The 13,777-nt window shown below is 39.4% G+C and overlaps 1 protein-coding gene across 1 annotated transcript in view; it reads right to left on the bottom strand.

Annotated features, from left to right (window-relative positions):
• CAPZA2 (capping actin protein of muscle Z-line subunit alpha 2) overlaps positions 1–6,377 on the bottom strand; it is a 55,867-nt gene extending 49,490 nt beyond the window's left edge. Inside the window, exon 1 of the mRNA XM_026509883.4 lies at positions 6,201–6,377. Coding sequence (XP_026365668.1) covers positions 6,201–6,239 — 39 coding nt within the window. The 5' untranslated portion in view covers positions 6,240–6,377. The remainder of the gene's footprint in view (positions 1–6,200) is intronic.
• Between the last annotated feature and the right edge of the window lie 7,400 nt (positions 6,378–13,777).

Raw genomic sequence — 13,777 nt, 5'->3', positions numbered from 1 at the left:
ACTTGTCTTTCTCTGACTTATCTCACTTAGTATAATGTGTTCAAAGTCTTTCCATGTTGTCACAAATGGCAAGATATTACCTTTGCTCACAGCTAAATAATATTCCATTGTGTATACATAATACAACAAAAAGCCCAAGTTTACACTGAAATCCTCCAACAGCGTGAAACTCTATGTGACTTCATTGAGCAGGGTCCTTCTGGTGCTGACCCACATTAGACAGATTATATAGAATGAGGAAATGCCATATAAAACTCCCTTCCCAAACCCAGTCATGCTAAGATTTTGGGTTGTTAGTTGTCACATTATATCCTTGCTTACTTGATTCACAATCAATGTAAGAGGAATAATTTAATGTACCACTAAAAAAGGGGAAATGTTACTGATTAATGTCATAAGGCATTGATTGTACAATGCAGCCTGATTCCAGAGACCTCAAAATATGGAAAATTATGGGTACTGAAATAAATGAAGTATGATATATTTAGTAAATGAATAAACGTAGAGGTAGTTTTTGAAAATTATTTCCATTCCTCGTCTATACAAACACAGTGAACTAAAATGTGTAAGAAATGTTCTATCATTAGGTTCACAGTGAAACATATAAATAAATGTCGTAAGAGAAAGAATGTAAAGATTGTACATCTAACCTTCAAAACAAAATTTGTGAAATTCTCCTTTTCTGACTATAGATGGTTCTGTGGAATCCCTAGTTTTTTCTGATGTGCAATAGTCCTTTGCAATAAGTTACAGAACCATATGCCAAGTTTTCCCATCATGCTTTTCAACTATAAAAATTACTTGGCACTCTGCTCTAAGTATTTTTATATTCCATGTTCTTACACTAAGATGCAATGTTCTATGTATCTAACTATCCTTATTTTATGTAGAAATGGCTCCCAAAAGCACTGTACAAGTACTACTAGTTTGCTTTAATGTGCAAAGTCTGAAATACTCCACTAACGGTACAGCAACTATCAAGTTTCTGCTTGCTATAGGAATTTTTACATTTTATTGGCGCAAGGACAGAATTCATTCATCTACAGAATGAAATCAGGAATGAATATTTTCTACATTAATAGCTTACTGGTTTAGTTTACTTTTTGGTTAATAAGAACACTATAAATTTCACATTAATTATGATGGCCATTTATATTACTTTCAAATAAGAACAATTTCTGAAACCAAATTATAACTGTGTAGTGAGGGAGAACTATACAAACTACTTATGAAGAATATTTAGCATGTGTAAATGATTTGAACCATAGCCAGTATCACCACCTGTACCTTAAAGAGCATCAAAAATTTCATTTGATTATCTACATCTTTAAACTCTAAAGCATTATTTAGAAATGAAAACTTTAATTCATATTCTACTTCTTTTTTCAAAAAAATATTTATTTATTTATTATTAATTCGAGAGAGAGAGAGAGAGAGAGAGAGAGCACAAGCAGGAGGGGAAGAGGGGGAGAGGGAGAGAGAATCCCAAGCAGACTCCCCAATGAGCACGGAACCAACATGGTACCTGATCTCAGGACCCTCAGATCACAACCTGAGTGGAAACCAAGAGTCAGATGCTTAACCAACTGTGCCACCCAGGCACCCCATATGCTAGTTCTGCTTTTCATAAAACTGTTTTTTAATTTTGTGAATTCACGATTCCTTTGTTCATTCACTCATTGAACCCTTCTACTCACCACATGCAGCATAATGGCAGATGCTAAAGATATTATTTCTGCACATAGGAATTCCAATAGAACAAGAGAAAAAAAGACAGTTAAGCATATAACTATTATGCAAAACTGTATTTAATACTAATGATATGTTGGGACACCTGGGTGGCTCAGTCGGTTAAGCATCTGACTTCAGCTCAGGTCATGATCCCAGGGTCCAGGGATCAAGCCCCATGGCAGGCTCTCTGCTCAGCAGGAAGCCCGGTTCTCCCTCTCCCTGCCGCTCTGCCTGCTTGTGCTCTTTGTCAAATGAATAACTAAAATCTTAAAAACAAAAATACTAATGACGTGTAATAGCCAGTCATGTGATCTCAGATAAAGGGATGGGTGAAAGCAGTTCCAACACTCAAAGTGGGTAAGAAGCCATCAGCAGAAAAAAATACAATTTACTGTGTGTTCACTATACGCCAGATACTATTTACACGTATCCCCACATTTCAGAGGAAACTGAGGCTGAGAGATTACATACTTTACCCAAGGCCCTAGACATGGACTAGCATGTAGATCTCTTTCACTTCACAGCATGATTAAATAACAGTGTACGTATTGGAGTCAGAACTATTTAGGTAAGAATGGATACAAGGCCATGAATACCATTTTCAAGAGTTGGGCTTCCTAGTAAAGGCAATGGAGGATTCAGCAACTAAAAGTTCGGGAGTATAAAAACATATTAAAACATGGCTTAGATACAGGAAATTGGAGGAATTAGTCTAGAAAGTTTATAACAAAAGCCCAGCAGTGGCAAATACAACAAGGGAAAGACCAGCTGCGAGACATTCTTCTGACCCTACTTTTCCTCCCCGGCTTTATTTCTTCCTTAACTGTATAGTCACAGAACAGGTACAAACAATTTGCATTCTGTTGATACAGTAAAATTTTGTTACTAAACAGTAGTCAATAACATAAATAACAATTAATTTAAGTCTGGTCAACTGAGAGGTAATAAACTAAAAATTAATATACACGGATTATCTTTTCAAGCAAAAAATAAATTATTTGCGTAAGACACATTTTGATGATGGGAGTGACAAGATTCAGAAAGAGACTGCTAAGGTACAGAGCTCAAGGAGACAAAAGTTAAAATAAAGCTGAAATTAAAAACCTGGATGACTAGAATAATGGAAATAGAGAAATAAAGAGAAAAATGAGCAGAAGAGATAGATTTCTGCCCCACTTTGTGTGGGGGGAAGGGGAGGGAAGTTTATGAATTTACTTTTAGGAAGTTTCCATTTGAACACATCACATTAACTGTCTCCTGTGAAAAGGACCTGCCAATAAAAATGTGTGACCAGTGCTCAGAGGAGAAGTCAGGGCTGAGCGTACTTGAGACACATTTACAAAGATACAGAAGATGAAGCTATGGAAATGGATCGCTCTTATCACCAGGGAAAGGTAGGAGGGGTTATAGGGGAAAAAACCAAAAAGATCCTTTGCAACCAATAACTAAGTGCCTTCCTTCTGGAGTTTTGGTGTGACTTCCCTCTGTAAGGAGGGGTGTGAAATGGAATAATGCTTCTGCTTTTAGCCTTACAATTTCATACAATTTCAAATTCACGAAACTGCTTTTCTGTACAATGCAGCTGACCCCAGGAATGGAAAATATAAACTGTTTTTGGCCGAGTTTCTAAACTATGTAAAAAGATATGTGGGACATCCTACAACAAATGAGTTACTTTAAAGAACTTCACTGTGCTTCTTCAGATAATATTATTTTCTATTAACCTAGTAGCCAAAGGTGCAAAGGTTATTAAATTTCATAGTGGTATCCTCACAAAGCAACTGTACACGATTTTATAAAGCAAAGATGTTACTCTAATTTCTAAAATGCTTCCTACCTTACAACATACATGAAACTATACCAGTAGCGTAAAATTTTTAAATGTGTTAAACAATAATAAACTTTGTTCCAAAATTACCAAACACGAATTATATTTAGAACCCAACACTATCTAATGTTAGGTATTTACAATTTTTATTAAAAACAAAAAGAACTATTGTTTCTCCTTTTTCGATATAAGCTGTCAACAAATTAAAAACAAAGATAAACCCAGAAAAGGATCCTATTATCAATTATTAAGGGAGCATAATGTCACAAGAGCACCAACTCTGGATTCAGACAAACAGATTTAACTACCACCTCTACCACTTCTTACCTAGGTGTCCTTAGGTGAATCACTTAAAGCTTCTGAAACCTTATTTTACTCATCCATGAAATGGTAATAATAAAACCTACCTCAAACTTCCAACATATTGACGAATGTATTGTCAGAACCACCAAGATACAAAGTATGGGTACTATGTAAGTTAACAGCTTCCCTTCTTCAGATCTTGCAATCAATGGAAATTCCAACAGCTTAAAAGTATCAAAAGCTTAGTTTTGAAAATTACGAACAAGGTGGCAGAAAAAGTAACATGATTTAAACATTAGTTTAAAAAATACCACCTTTTAAAATTCTATTTTTGATTCTATACCCAACCTACTTCCAAAAGATTAAAAGAACATTAGATAACTAAAGTGGCATAGAGTGACAGAATTTCACTTTACCAGTTACTTGAATTTAACCCAGAAGTTTGGTCAGTCTTAAATTACTAAATATGGCAATGAAATATATATGAAAACATCTACAGAATAGCCTTACAAAACTCTAAATAAAAACAAAAACACCAAATTCCTTCAAATTTTAATTTTGATTCATTTACTTTTAAACCAGCAATGGGCAAGCTTGGAGAATAAGACACACACCCCCTTTTACAGAGTTTAGTGCCCTGAGAATGCCAGATAATGAAAAACCTTGTCACATCTCATTTTGAAAAAAATTTGCTATTTTAGGCCTTTACAACACAGGTAGGACTATATTAACTCCCATACTGACTACTCTCTCCTCAGCCAGATTCTAGCCACTTATACTAACCACTACTTAAGAAGGGTAGAATAAAAACATGACAATCCCTTCAAAAACTTTTTAGCACTAGTTTTAAACGTGTGCACACGATTGCGTACATTTTCAGTTACCAACTCATGGTTATTTACCAATAAAACACCACACAGCAACTTTTGTATATAGAGGGATCTGCCTACCAGGTCTGTGAATTATGGAGAATCTTGTAGCTCTCCCCATCTTTTTTTTTTAATTATCAGTTTCATCAAAGAGCACAGAGAAAAAAAAGGATTTCCAAAATTGAAGATGAGGCCGACTTCAGCACATTCACATTGGGAAGGCAATGGAACATTATGTTTGGGTGCAAGTTTGTAACACAGGGTATAAAAACACTTGGAGCAGAGAGTTCCAACTGAGAATATCCTTAGGCTTACATTAGAATTTCTTAAACACCTAAGGTGTGTTTCATACATGGCTGTACTGCTTTGGAACTTAAAAAAAAAAAAAACAAAAAGACTGTGAAATTAAGAGTGGACACTTCGAAAACTATCTTATTCACAGATTATATGTCAGTCACTTCTGAGTTTCTGAAACGTCAAAGTGCTTCCCGGAAATACTTAAAATTAGTAGGGTCCCCCTCTTCCCCTGGGAATGGGCCCTTACAGTAGCCAAGGGAAACGGAGACTAAGAGAATTAGTTCTATGATCAGATTTCTTATTTTAAATGCCTTAGAATTTAAGTCGTTTCAATGCTGTCATAGCATCTAAGATACAGCAAAAGGAGTTGCACAATCTCCCCTCTTCAGAAGTCCTAGCAGGACGGTGGAGCGCCACCAAATCGGCCCCCCGAGGGGCTGGTGCCAACCCCGACCGAAAACAACTATGGGGAGGGGGTCTTTTTGTGAGCAACTCAGCTGCCTCCCAGAGAACCCGGGAGCTGCAAAGCTTTACAGCTAAAGCCGAAAAAAGGGGGGGGGGGGAAGGAAAGGGGGAGGGAAGGAGAGAGACTTCCACCGGGAAAGGAAAAAAGCGTAGAGAACCAGAAAAGGAAGCATTTTGTTTCTGGGAGGAGGGAGTAAGAGGAAGAAGTGAAGGTCTGCTTCCTAAGCGATTTTTTCCCCTTACCCCTCACCCCGGCTACAGTCTCCGGCCGGGCCATCGGGCTGAGCACCGCCCTTGGGCCGCTCCCAGGCCGGGACCCGGACCCCTCTGCAGTCCCCAGACCCGGCGTAGGGCCCCGCGGCCCAGGTGGAACCACAGGGTCCCCATCGGCCGCCGCCCGCCGCGCCCCCCGCCCCCGCCCGCCCGCCAGCCGCGCCAGGCGCCGCCGCCCGGCTCCCACTTCCTATTTTCAGAGCACACACCCTACAAGGAGCGGAGCGAAGCGAGCAGGCCTGGCAGAGACCTGCCCCCGCGCGGGGCCTCGGGTGACTGACAGGGGCAGGCACTAGGGCGCAGCGAGGAGAGGAGGAGGAAGGGCAGCCGGGGGCACAGACCGATACCCTTCCTGGGCGGCCACACTCCGGGCTGATACGCCGGGGCTCCACTGGCTCCCCGACGACCAACTCCGCCGCCTCCGCGGCTCTTACCTTCTCCTCATCAGACAACTGCTCCTCCAGATCCGCCATTTTCCTTCTGGCGACAAACCGCGGCGGCGGCGGCGGCGGCAGCGGCCACCTGACTTCCCCCTTTCCGTGCGGTCCTCCGCGCCGCGCGCCCCCGCCAAGGGAGGGGCCCGCAGCCCAGGCCGCCGCGCACGCGCCCCGGGAGCCCCGCCTCCTTTTAGCCGGCCCTTGGGATCTGCACGCGGCTACGCGCGTGCGCGGGACGCTGGAAGGCCTGGGATGGGGGAGGAGTCTCCTACCGCCGCCTGCTGCAGGCTTGTCAGCATCCTGAGTATAGGATTCTTTCTCCACTAGTGACCATATGGACCCAGTCTGCGACGAGTACATTCTGAGCCCTTGATTATGTTCCCATCAAGCCCTCAACTCTGCCAGCTAAAATGTGAAAAAGTGTACTAATAGAAGCTTTTTAAACAATTTGTTTTTTAAAATTACTAGAAAAATAATGTTTTTATTAAAATATGTACACACAACCCAGCCCATAATTGGAAGATTGCTCTTGATATATTCATGTATTCATTTAAGAAATATTTATTGGTCCTTTATTGTGTGCTGGGTACCATGTTAGTTCCTGGGAATATACAATGATAAATAAAATCCAGAGAAACCTCTGTTCTCAAGATGCTCACTGCCTATTCCCTAAACAAACATTGAGCAGTTGGGGAAGGCACTGTACTATTGCAAGGGAATCCAAAGTTATGTTAGACATAGAACCTATTCTTCTGAATTTAATTGCTAGATTAAATAGAGAGCCCAGTAAATTTGAATTTCAGATAAACAATGGATATATATTTCACATATAAGCATGTCCCATGAAGCATTGGAAATATACTAAAAAAGTGTTCATTGTTTTCAAATTGTATTAGAATCCATTACTTTTATTTGCAAAATCTGGGAAGCTTACTTGTGACACTTCAAGTTTAGCAAGAGAGTGAAGATGTAGTAAAAGCTGTATATATGAATTGTCTAGGAATTGTTGTAAAAATGCAGTTACTGATTCAATAGGTCTGCGATGGGACTAGAAAATCTGCATTTCCAACAAGCATATAGGTTGGAGATCACACCTTTTAACAAGGCCTTAGAATTTAGATAGGACTTAGGACTTTAATCATTATGTTGTACACCTAAAACTAAATCAATGTTATATGTCAACTATATCTCAATTTTAAAAGTATTTTTTAAAACTTCATTCGGTAGAAAATGAGAAGCTGTTGACAACGTTTGAATGGTGACATGACATCAGAAACATGTCTAGCAAGATGAATCTGACAACTGCATGTAAATGACACATGTGAAAGTACCTTCCCCAGTTGAAGTCACTCTCTCCAAATAAAACACTGTTATTAAGTAATTTACCGAGTGTTCCTAGGATGCAAATCCTAGTTTCTTGCAGATGGAAAGCAAACAGAAACCATGCTATTGTAAAGCTCATAGTCCATTCTGAGAGAGAACAGGAAGGGGATGCTTGCTGACACATGCAGGAAAAAGCAGGTGTCCTGTTGAGGATAAATGGTGCAGAGAAGATACGATAGGGAATAAGCCACACGGTTTGGCCAGGGACCTCACCGGATGTAAATAAATAATATGTTCACCGTTTTACAGTTTCCAGGTCATTGCTTCATTGGTTTCTCACTGCAACCTCGTGAAGTAAGGTATTGATCAGCATTATTATGCCCATTTTACAGGAGAACAAACTGAGGCTAAATATTTGTTCAAGTTTGCACTCAAGTGACTCAATTGATATTAGAACCCAGGCATCTTACTCTGTATCCTATGTTATTTCCACTTTGAGATCTTTCTTTCTCCCTCTCTAAAGTCTAGGCACTCTCCACCAAATAAAACTTAATGAAGATGATTACTCTCCAATCCCATCAGTTTTAGTCACCGCCACTTGCTGCATCAACTCTACTTCCGGTTTCTTTTTTCCCTTCTTCTGTTTTTTGGTTTCTGTTTACTTAGCAACACCTAATATTAATGTGCACACAGTGGGTTCTCAGTAGATGCAGTTGCTTGACTAATGGGCTGCTCTCTTCCTCTAAAAACCTCACCCAAATTTGGTAATGCTTTGCAATAATTTGAGTCACAACATATAACCTTGGTGATACTTTATATGTGACTCCTCATAGTGACACAATCAGCAGTTACGTATAATTCCTGATAACCCTTCAAAAATCTCCCAATACCATCCTTTGATACAGTTAGAAGAAACTATAGAATTCATGTACCCTAGGAATTCTGGGAAGATTTTAAGCTGTCACACAATATAGGTATAAATATGGAATAACTATTATATGACTGCCAGTAGAAATATACTAGTATTCTTTTTTTTTTAAGATTTTATTTATTTGAAGGAAGAGAGAGAGAGCACGAGCAGGGGGAACAGCAGAGGGAGAGGGAGAAGCAGGCTCCCCACTGAGCAGGGAACCAGACCCGAGGGTTGGGGGGCTCCATCCCAGGATCCTGGGATCATGACCTGAGCCAAAGGCAGATGTTTAACCAACTCAGCCACCCAGGTGCCCCAAATATACTAGCATGCATGATAATCAGTTATTGATGATGAAGAGAAAAGAAACAAAATATTCCTTCCCCACACAATTCTACCTACTGAGAATTTCTATCCTTTTCTCATTTAATTTCTAAATTCACCTTGCTTCTACTTATTAGTGGTTTAATCTTTGCCTTTCAAATTAACTGAACCAGAACCTGATTTTTTTTTAAATCTTCTTTTTGTAGTGTTTGTTGTTAAGTTACTTGTATGCTTCTTAATCTATCTTCCTGTGAATGTGGTCTACGTTCTGAACTAATTTTAAGCTATCAAGGTCAGAAGTTACCTAATTTCGTAGAATCACAAACTTAGAATACATCTAGTACAAGCCTCTCATTTAACAGGTAAGTTGAGCCTTAGATAAATTAAATGACTTGATAAAAATTGTACATCCAAATGTCCTGACAGACTCATGCTCCTTTCTTAATACTTTTGTACTATTATACATTTGTATATACACATTATATATACGTACATACTCATGTATAAATATAAATAAATGTAGCTTGATCATGTAATGTATAATAAGATGATAAATATTACTGACTGAGCACTAAATGGTTGCACTGGGATATAAACGTCAACACCACATTATTTAATTTCTGTACTGGAAAACTAGTATCTGTAGTTTAAAATAGTGGCTTACCTCAAAAACTACCAGTGTTAGACAAATAATATTTGGCTATTTGTTACTGTCTCATGGTCAATGAACACAACTGGTCTCAAATAATGTCCTCTATGGCAGTAGAAAAGTGTCAAAAATCATGTATATTTTAAAAGTAATTGTCTTTCTAAATCAAGTAGTTGCCTAAACTACTGATTACTCGTAGCTGAGTGTGTCCTAACTATAGTCCACATCCTCAGCTATAATTGAGAAGGCTCAGAGAAGTGGCACCCTTGGAGAAGCCTGACATGGATCATTCTAGAGATATCAAGGAATTATTGAAGAAGCTCATTTTTAAATTCTTCCTCTCTCCTGAATACACCTACCTTCAAAATTCGGTTCCTCCCAACTTTGACAAACCCACCTCTACCACTGCCCCCAGTGCATATGTTATCGAAACACACAAAGTTATTCATTTAGGTATCACACTCTCTCATGCCTTTGTTAAAGCAATATCTGGAATGTTCTTTGCTATTGATCCTAATGAGTATGATTTCTTTGCATAGTCTTAAAAACAACACAGATAGAGAATGTTAGACTAATTTATCACTTAAAAAAAATCTTCCTATAGGGGTGTCTGGCTGGCTGAGTCGGAAGAGCATATGACTCTTGATCTCAGGATCATGAATTCAGTCCTGTTGGTTATAGGGATTACTAGAAAAAAAATTAATAAATAAACTTAAAAAAAGTAAAAAAGTTTTTTAAAAATCTCCCTATATAGCAAACATAAATTGTGGGGCATGAGTGAAAAATTAAGTCAGGTTCAACGTGGAAAGGTGAAGCAATAGAATGAACAGATTTGCTGGTAGTATGTGAAAGATGGATCTAATATCTTTGATTTTTTTTTAAGATTTTATTTATTTCGAGAGAGAGAGCAAGTGTGCGTGTGTGCAAGCAGGGGGAGGGGCAGAGGCATATAGAGACAGTCTCACAACTCTGAGATTGTGACCTGAGCCAACATCAAGAGTCAGACACTTAACCGACTGAGCCACCCAGGTGCTCCTAATATCTTTGATTTTTTTACCCTTAATGTCTGACAGTGCTTTTAAATCTTATTTGGAGTCAATAATAGCAGAATAGCAGTATAGCAGAAAGGTAAGTGTGTCGGGGCGCCTGGGTGGCTCAGTGGTTAAGCATCTGCCTTCAGCTCACGGCGTGATCCCGGCATTCTGGGATCGAGCCCCACATCAGGCTCCTCTGATGGGAGCCTGCTTCTCCCTCTCCCACTCCCCCTGCTTGTGTTCCCTCTCTCGCTGGCTGTCTCTCTCTCTCTGTCAAATAAATAAATAAAATCTTCAAAAAAAAAAAAAAAGAAAAAAAAGAAAGGTAAGTGTGTCATTAGTGTTTTCCCAGGCCATATCAACCTACAATAAAATTTGTTTTTCTACCCCAGGTGAATCCAAAGAATTGCAGGAGTACCTGCTCAAATTTCCTCCTCAGGGCCACAGTGATTTGCAGACATTTAGAGGTACTTACACGCCATCTTCCTCTGCCTTCTGACATTGGCCTTTATCACCTCTGCTGCTCCCTGTGTCATCAGACCTCTCCCAATGTAGCTCTGACGTCTTTCCTTCCCATATGGTGCTCCCCTCACGGACCATATGGCTTAGTGTTTGTGTTTCCTCATCTTCTTCTGGCGACTTTAGCTGTGTCCATTGCAGGTAGGTGCTGGATGATCCCCAGCCACTGTCCCAGGCTCTGTGTGTGTGAGCGAGGGGGCACACGCTTTTCTTCAGTTTTCTCCCATGAGCCTCTTCTGATGGATAGATCTGTAGCAAACACTGTACGTGCTCTGAGCAGATCCCCTTGGATCACTTTGACTATTTCCATGCTTCAGTGCTTTTTGCCTCTGCTTCACAAAACAATTTTTTGTTTTGTTTTGTTTCCAATTATTCCTTGGAAGACTGCTCCTGTGCTACTGGGGCTGTCTTGCCGGCAAGCACGGAGCCAAAAGTTTGGGTCCAGTGGAGCAGCTCTTACCCAATGGCTGTCAAATGATGAGTACAAAACCCCAGCTCTCTAGCCTCAGATCAGTAATTTATATTCCAGGTTTCCCCTGAGGGAGAAAGCCAATCTCGACTTGCCTTTTCCCCTTTCCTAGGAGTGACCGAGGTATTATGAAAAGCTATCAGATTAGAAACATGAGAACAGCAATAGAATAGAAAGTAGGTTTTGTACGTGAGAGCACTTTGGGGCTCCAGACTGGAGGTGGGAGGCCAGTTATCAAACTTGGAGCACCTCGTCAGAGTTAGAATAGCCTTGAGGATGAGCCCCCAAATATTGATTTGGATGGGCTTTAGTCTACTCTTGCCTCAGTAAGATTAACCCTGGGAATAGAGCAAGAACAATTTTGTAGGTGATTTGAAATATGGAAAAGAAATAGAGCAAAGCCAGGAACTCACCAGAACTGGGTTTGACTCTGTGCAAAGCAGAGAGGTGGAGGAGAGAGAATGTCAAAACAAAGGACAGGATCCGTGTCCTAAAGTAAGTTATATTCTGGCTGTATAAGGCTAGAATTCAAAATATATAAAAAAAGATAAGCCTACAAGGCAATATGTGATAAGAGCAAAATAAATGTCCCAAATGAGAAATGTTTTTTTTATGAGATTGAATGTAAAACATACTAAAACAATGGATGGAAGGAGGAAATAGAGGCTTTTAAATTCTACTCTTACGTATTTCTTAATCTGCTACACTGCCTATTTCATGACTGAAGTGTGGATTTAAGGCATATTACAATGTTAAACTATTCGTATTTACTTTCAACCTGAATCTTATACTTTCAGAGAAAAATCCAGATTCCAAAGATAAGAGTATACATGGTTTCCTCTATGAGTATATATACCACCTGCTTCTTAGATGAGTTGGCTCATTTTAGAAAAGAGTTTCATAATTTCACAATATTTGACATGGCAAACCAAAGTAAGAGATTGATATATAGTAGAACATGTTAGAATAGGCATTTTGGGTGGTGTCGAAGAAAGGGATGTCTGCATCTTGGGCAAGTAACTTCCTTTTGTAAGAAAGCATCATATTTTCAGCCTAACATTTCTGTATTTCAGCTTATGGGAGAAATAGCTGTATGATTTCTGCCAATTAGTGAAATCATCCTGGGCCTCAAATTCACCATCCATTAAAAGGGAGACAAAAGTAATACATCATTGTGTTTTGTGACGATAAAGTAATACACAAATGTTGCGCACTTAAACACATGAAGCATTACTGTTTGTAATTCACTGTCAAATGGAAATTCGGTTCTATTCATGCATCTTCACTGTGGAAACCATAATGGATATATAAAATATCTCCACCAATGTTTAACTTGTCATTTACATAAAACATTAAAAAGATAATTCTCCCCATCTGTTTTGACAGTGTCCTACCTCATAATTGTCATGGATAAAAAGCCTCATGGAATATAGGGAAGAGAACTGGCTTAAAATATGCAGATTTCAACTCCATCTTCCTTCACTTAAAAAGTCCATTGAGGATGAAATAGATGAAGAGGATCAAGAATACACCTATCGTGGGGCGCCTGGGTGGCACAGCGGTTAAGCGTCTGCCTTTGGCTCAGGGCATGATCCCGGCGTTGTGGGATCGAGCCCCACATCGGGCTCCTCCGCTGTGAGCCTGCTTCTTCCTCTCCCACTTCCCCTGCTTGTGTTCCCTCTCTCGCTAGCTGTCTCTATCTCTGTCAAATAAATAAATAAAATCTTTAAAAAAAAAAAAAAAAGAATACACCTATCGTGATGAGCACTGAGTAAGGTATAGAATTGCTGAATCACTATATTGTACACCTGAAACTAATATAACACTGTATAAAAAGTCTAACGGTCCTGGATAAGTCTCTTAACACGTTCACCCAATTCAAAGACTAACTGTGAAATTTGCATGAAATAATGTATGAAAGGGGCTTTGTAAAAGAAAAAGGGCTGGACGAATATGAAGAATTATCATTAAAGTGCATTATGCCTTGTGACATCAGTAACCTGCCATTCATCTTTCTTCTGGTTGTGTCTCTAGTGTACTCAAGTCTAATAATGCATGAACAGTTCTTCAAAACATTTTTTGTGCTTCTATTATATACTAGTTGGAGATGTAGCAATGAACAAAGCAGATGTGGTCCCTCACTCGCTAATTATTTGGAGGAGAAACAGATAGTAAACAAATCATCACTCAAATAATTGTGTAATTACAATTGTGTTAAGTGCAATGAAGGAAACAACAGAGTGATTTGAGCATATAAGTTGGGAGAAAATTCTCAATGTGTCTCTCATGTTTCTGCACTTCTTGCAAGCAGACTGACTACCCTTTGTTCTGGACTATCTTTCTAAA

Source organism: Ursus arctos, unplaced genomic scaffold, assembly GCF_023065955.2.
Source record: "Ursus arctos isolate Adak ecotype North America unplaced genomic scaffold, UrsArc2.0 scaffold_3, whole genome shotgun sequence".
Classification (NCBI taxonomy): domain Eukaryota; kingdom Metazoa; phylum Chordata; class Mammalia; order Carnivora; family Ursidae; genus Ursus; species Ursus arctos.
Note: the sequence above shows the minus strand (reverse complement) of the source record. Positions and strands in the feature narration are given on the sequence as shown.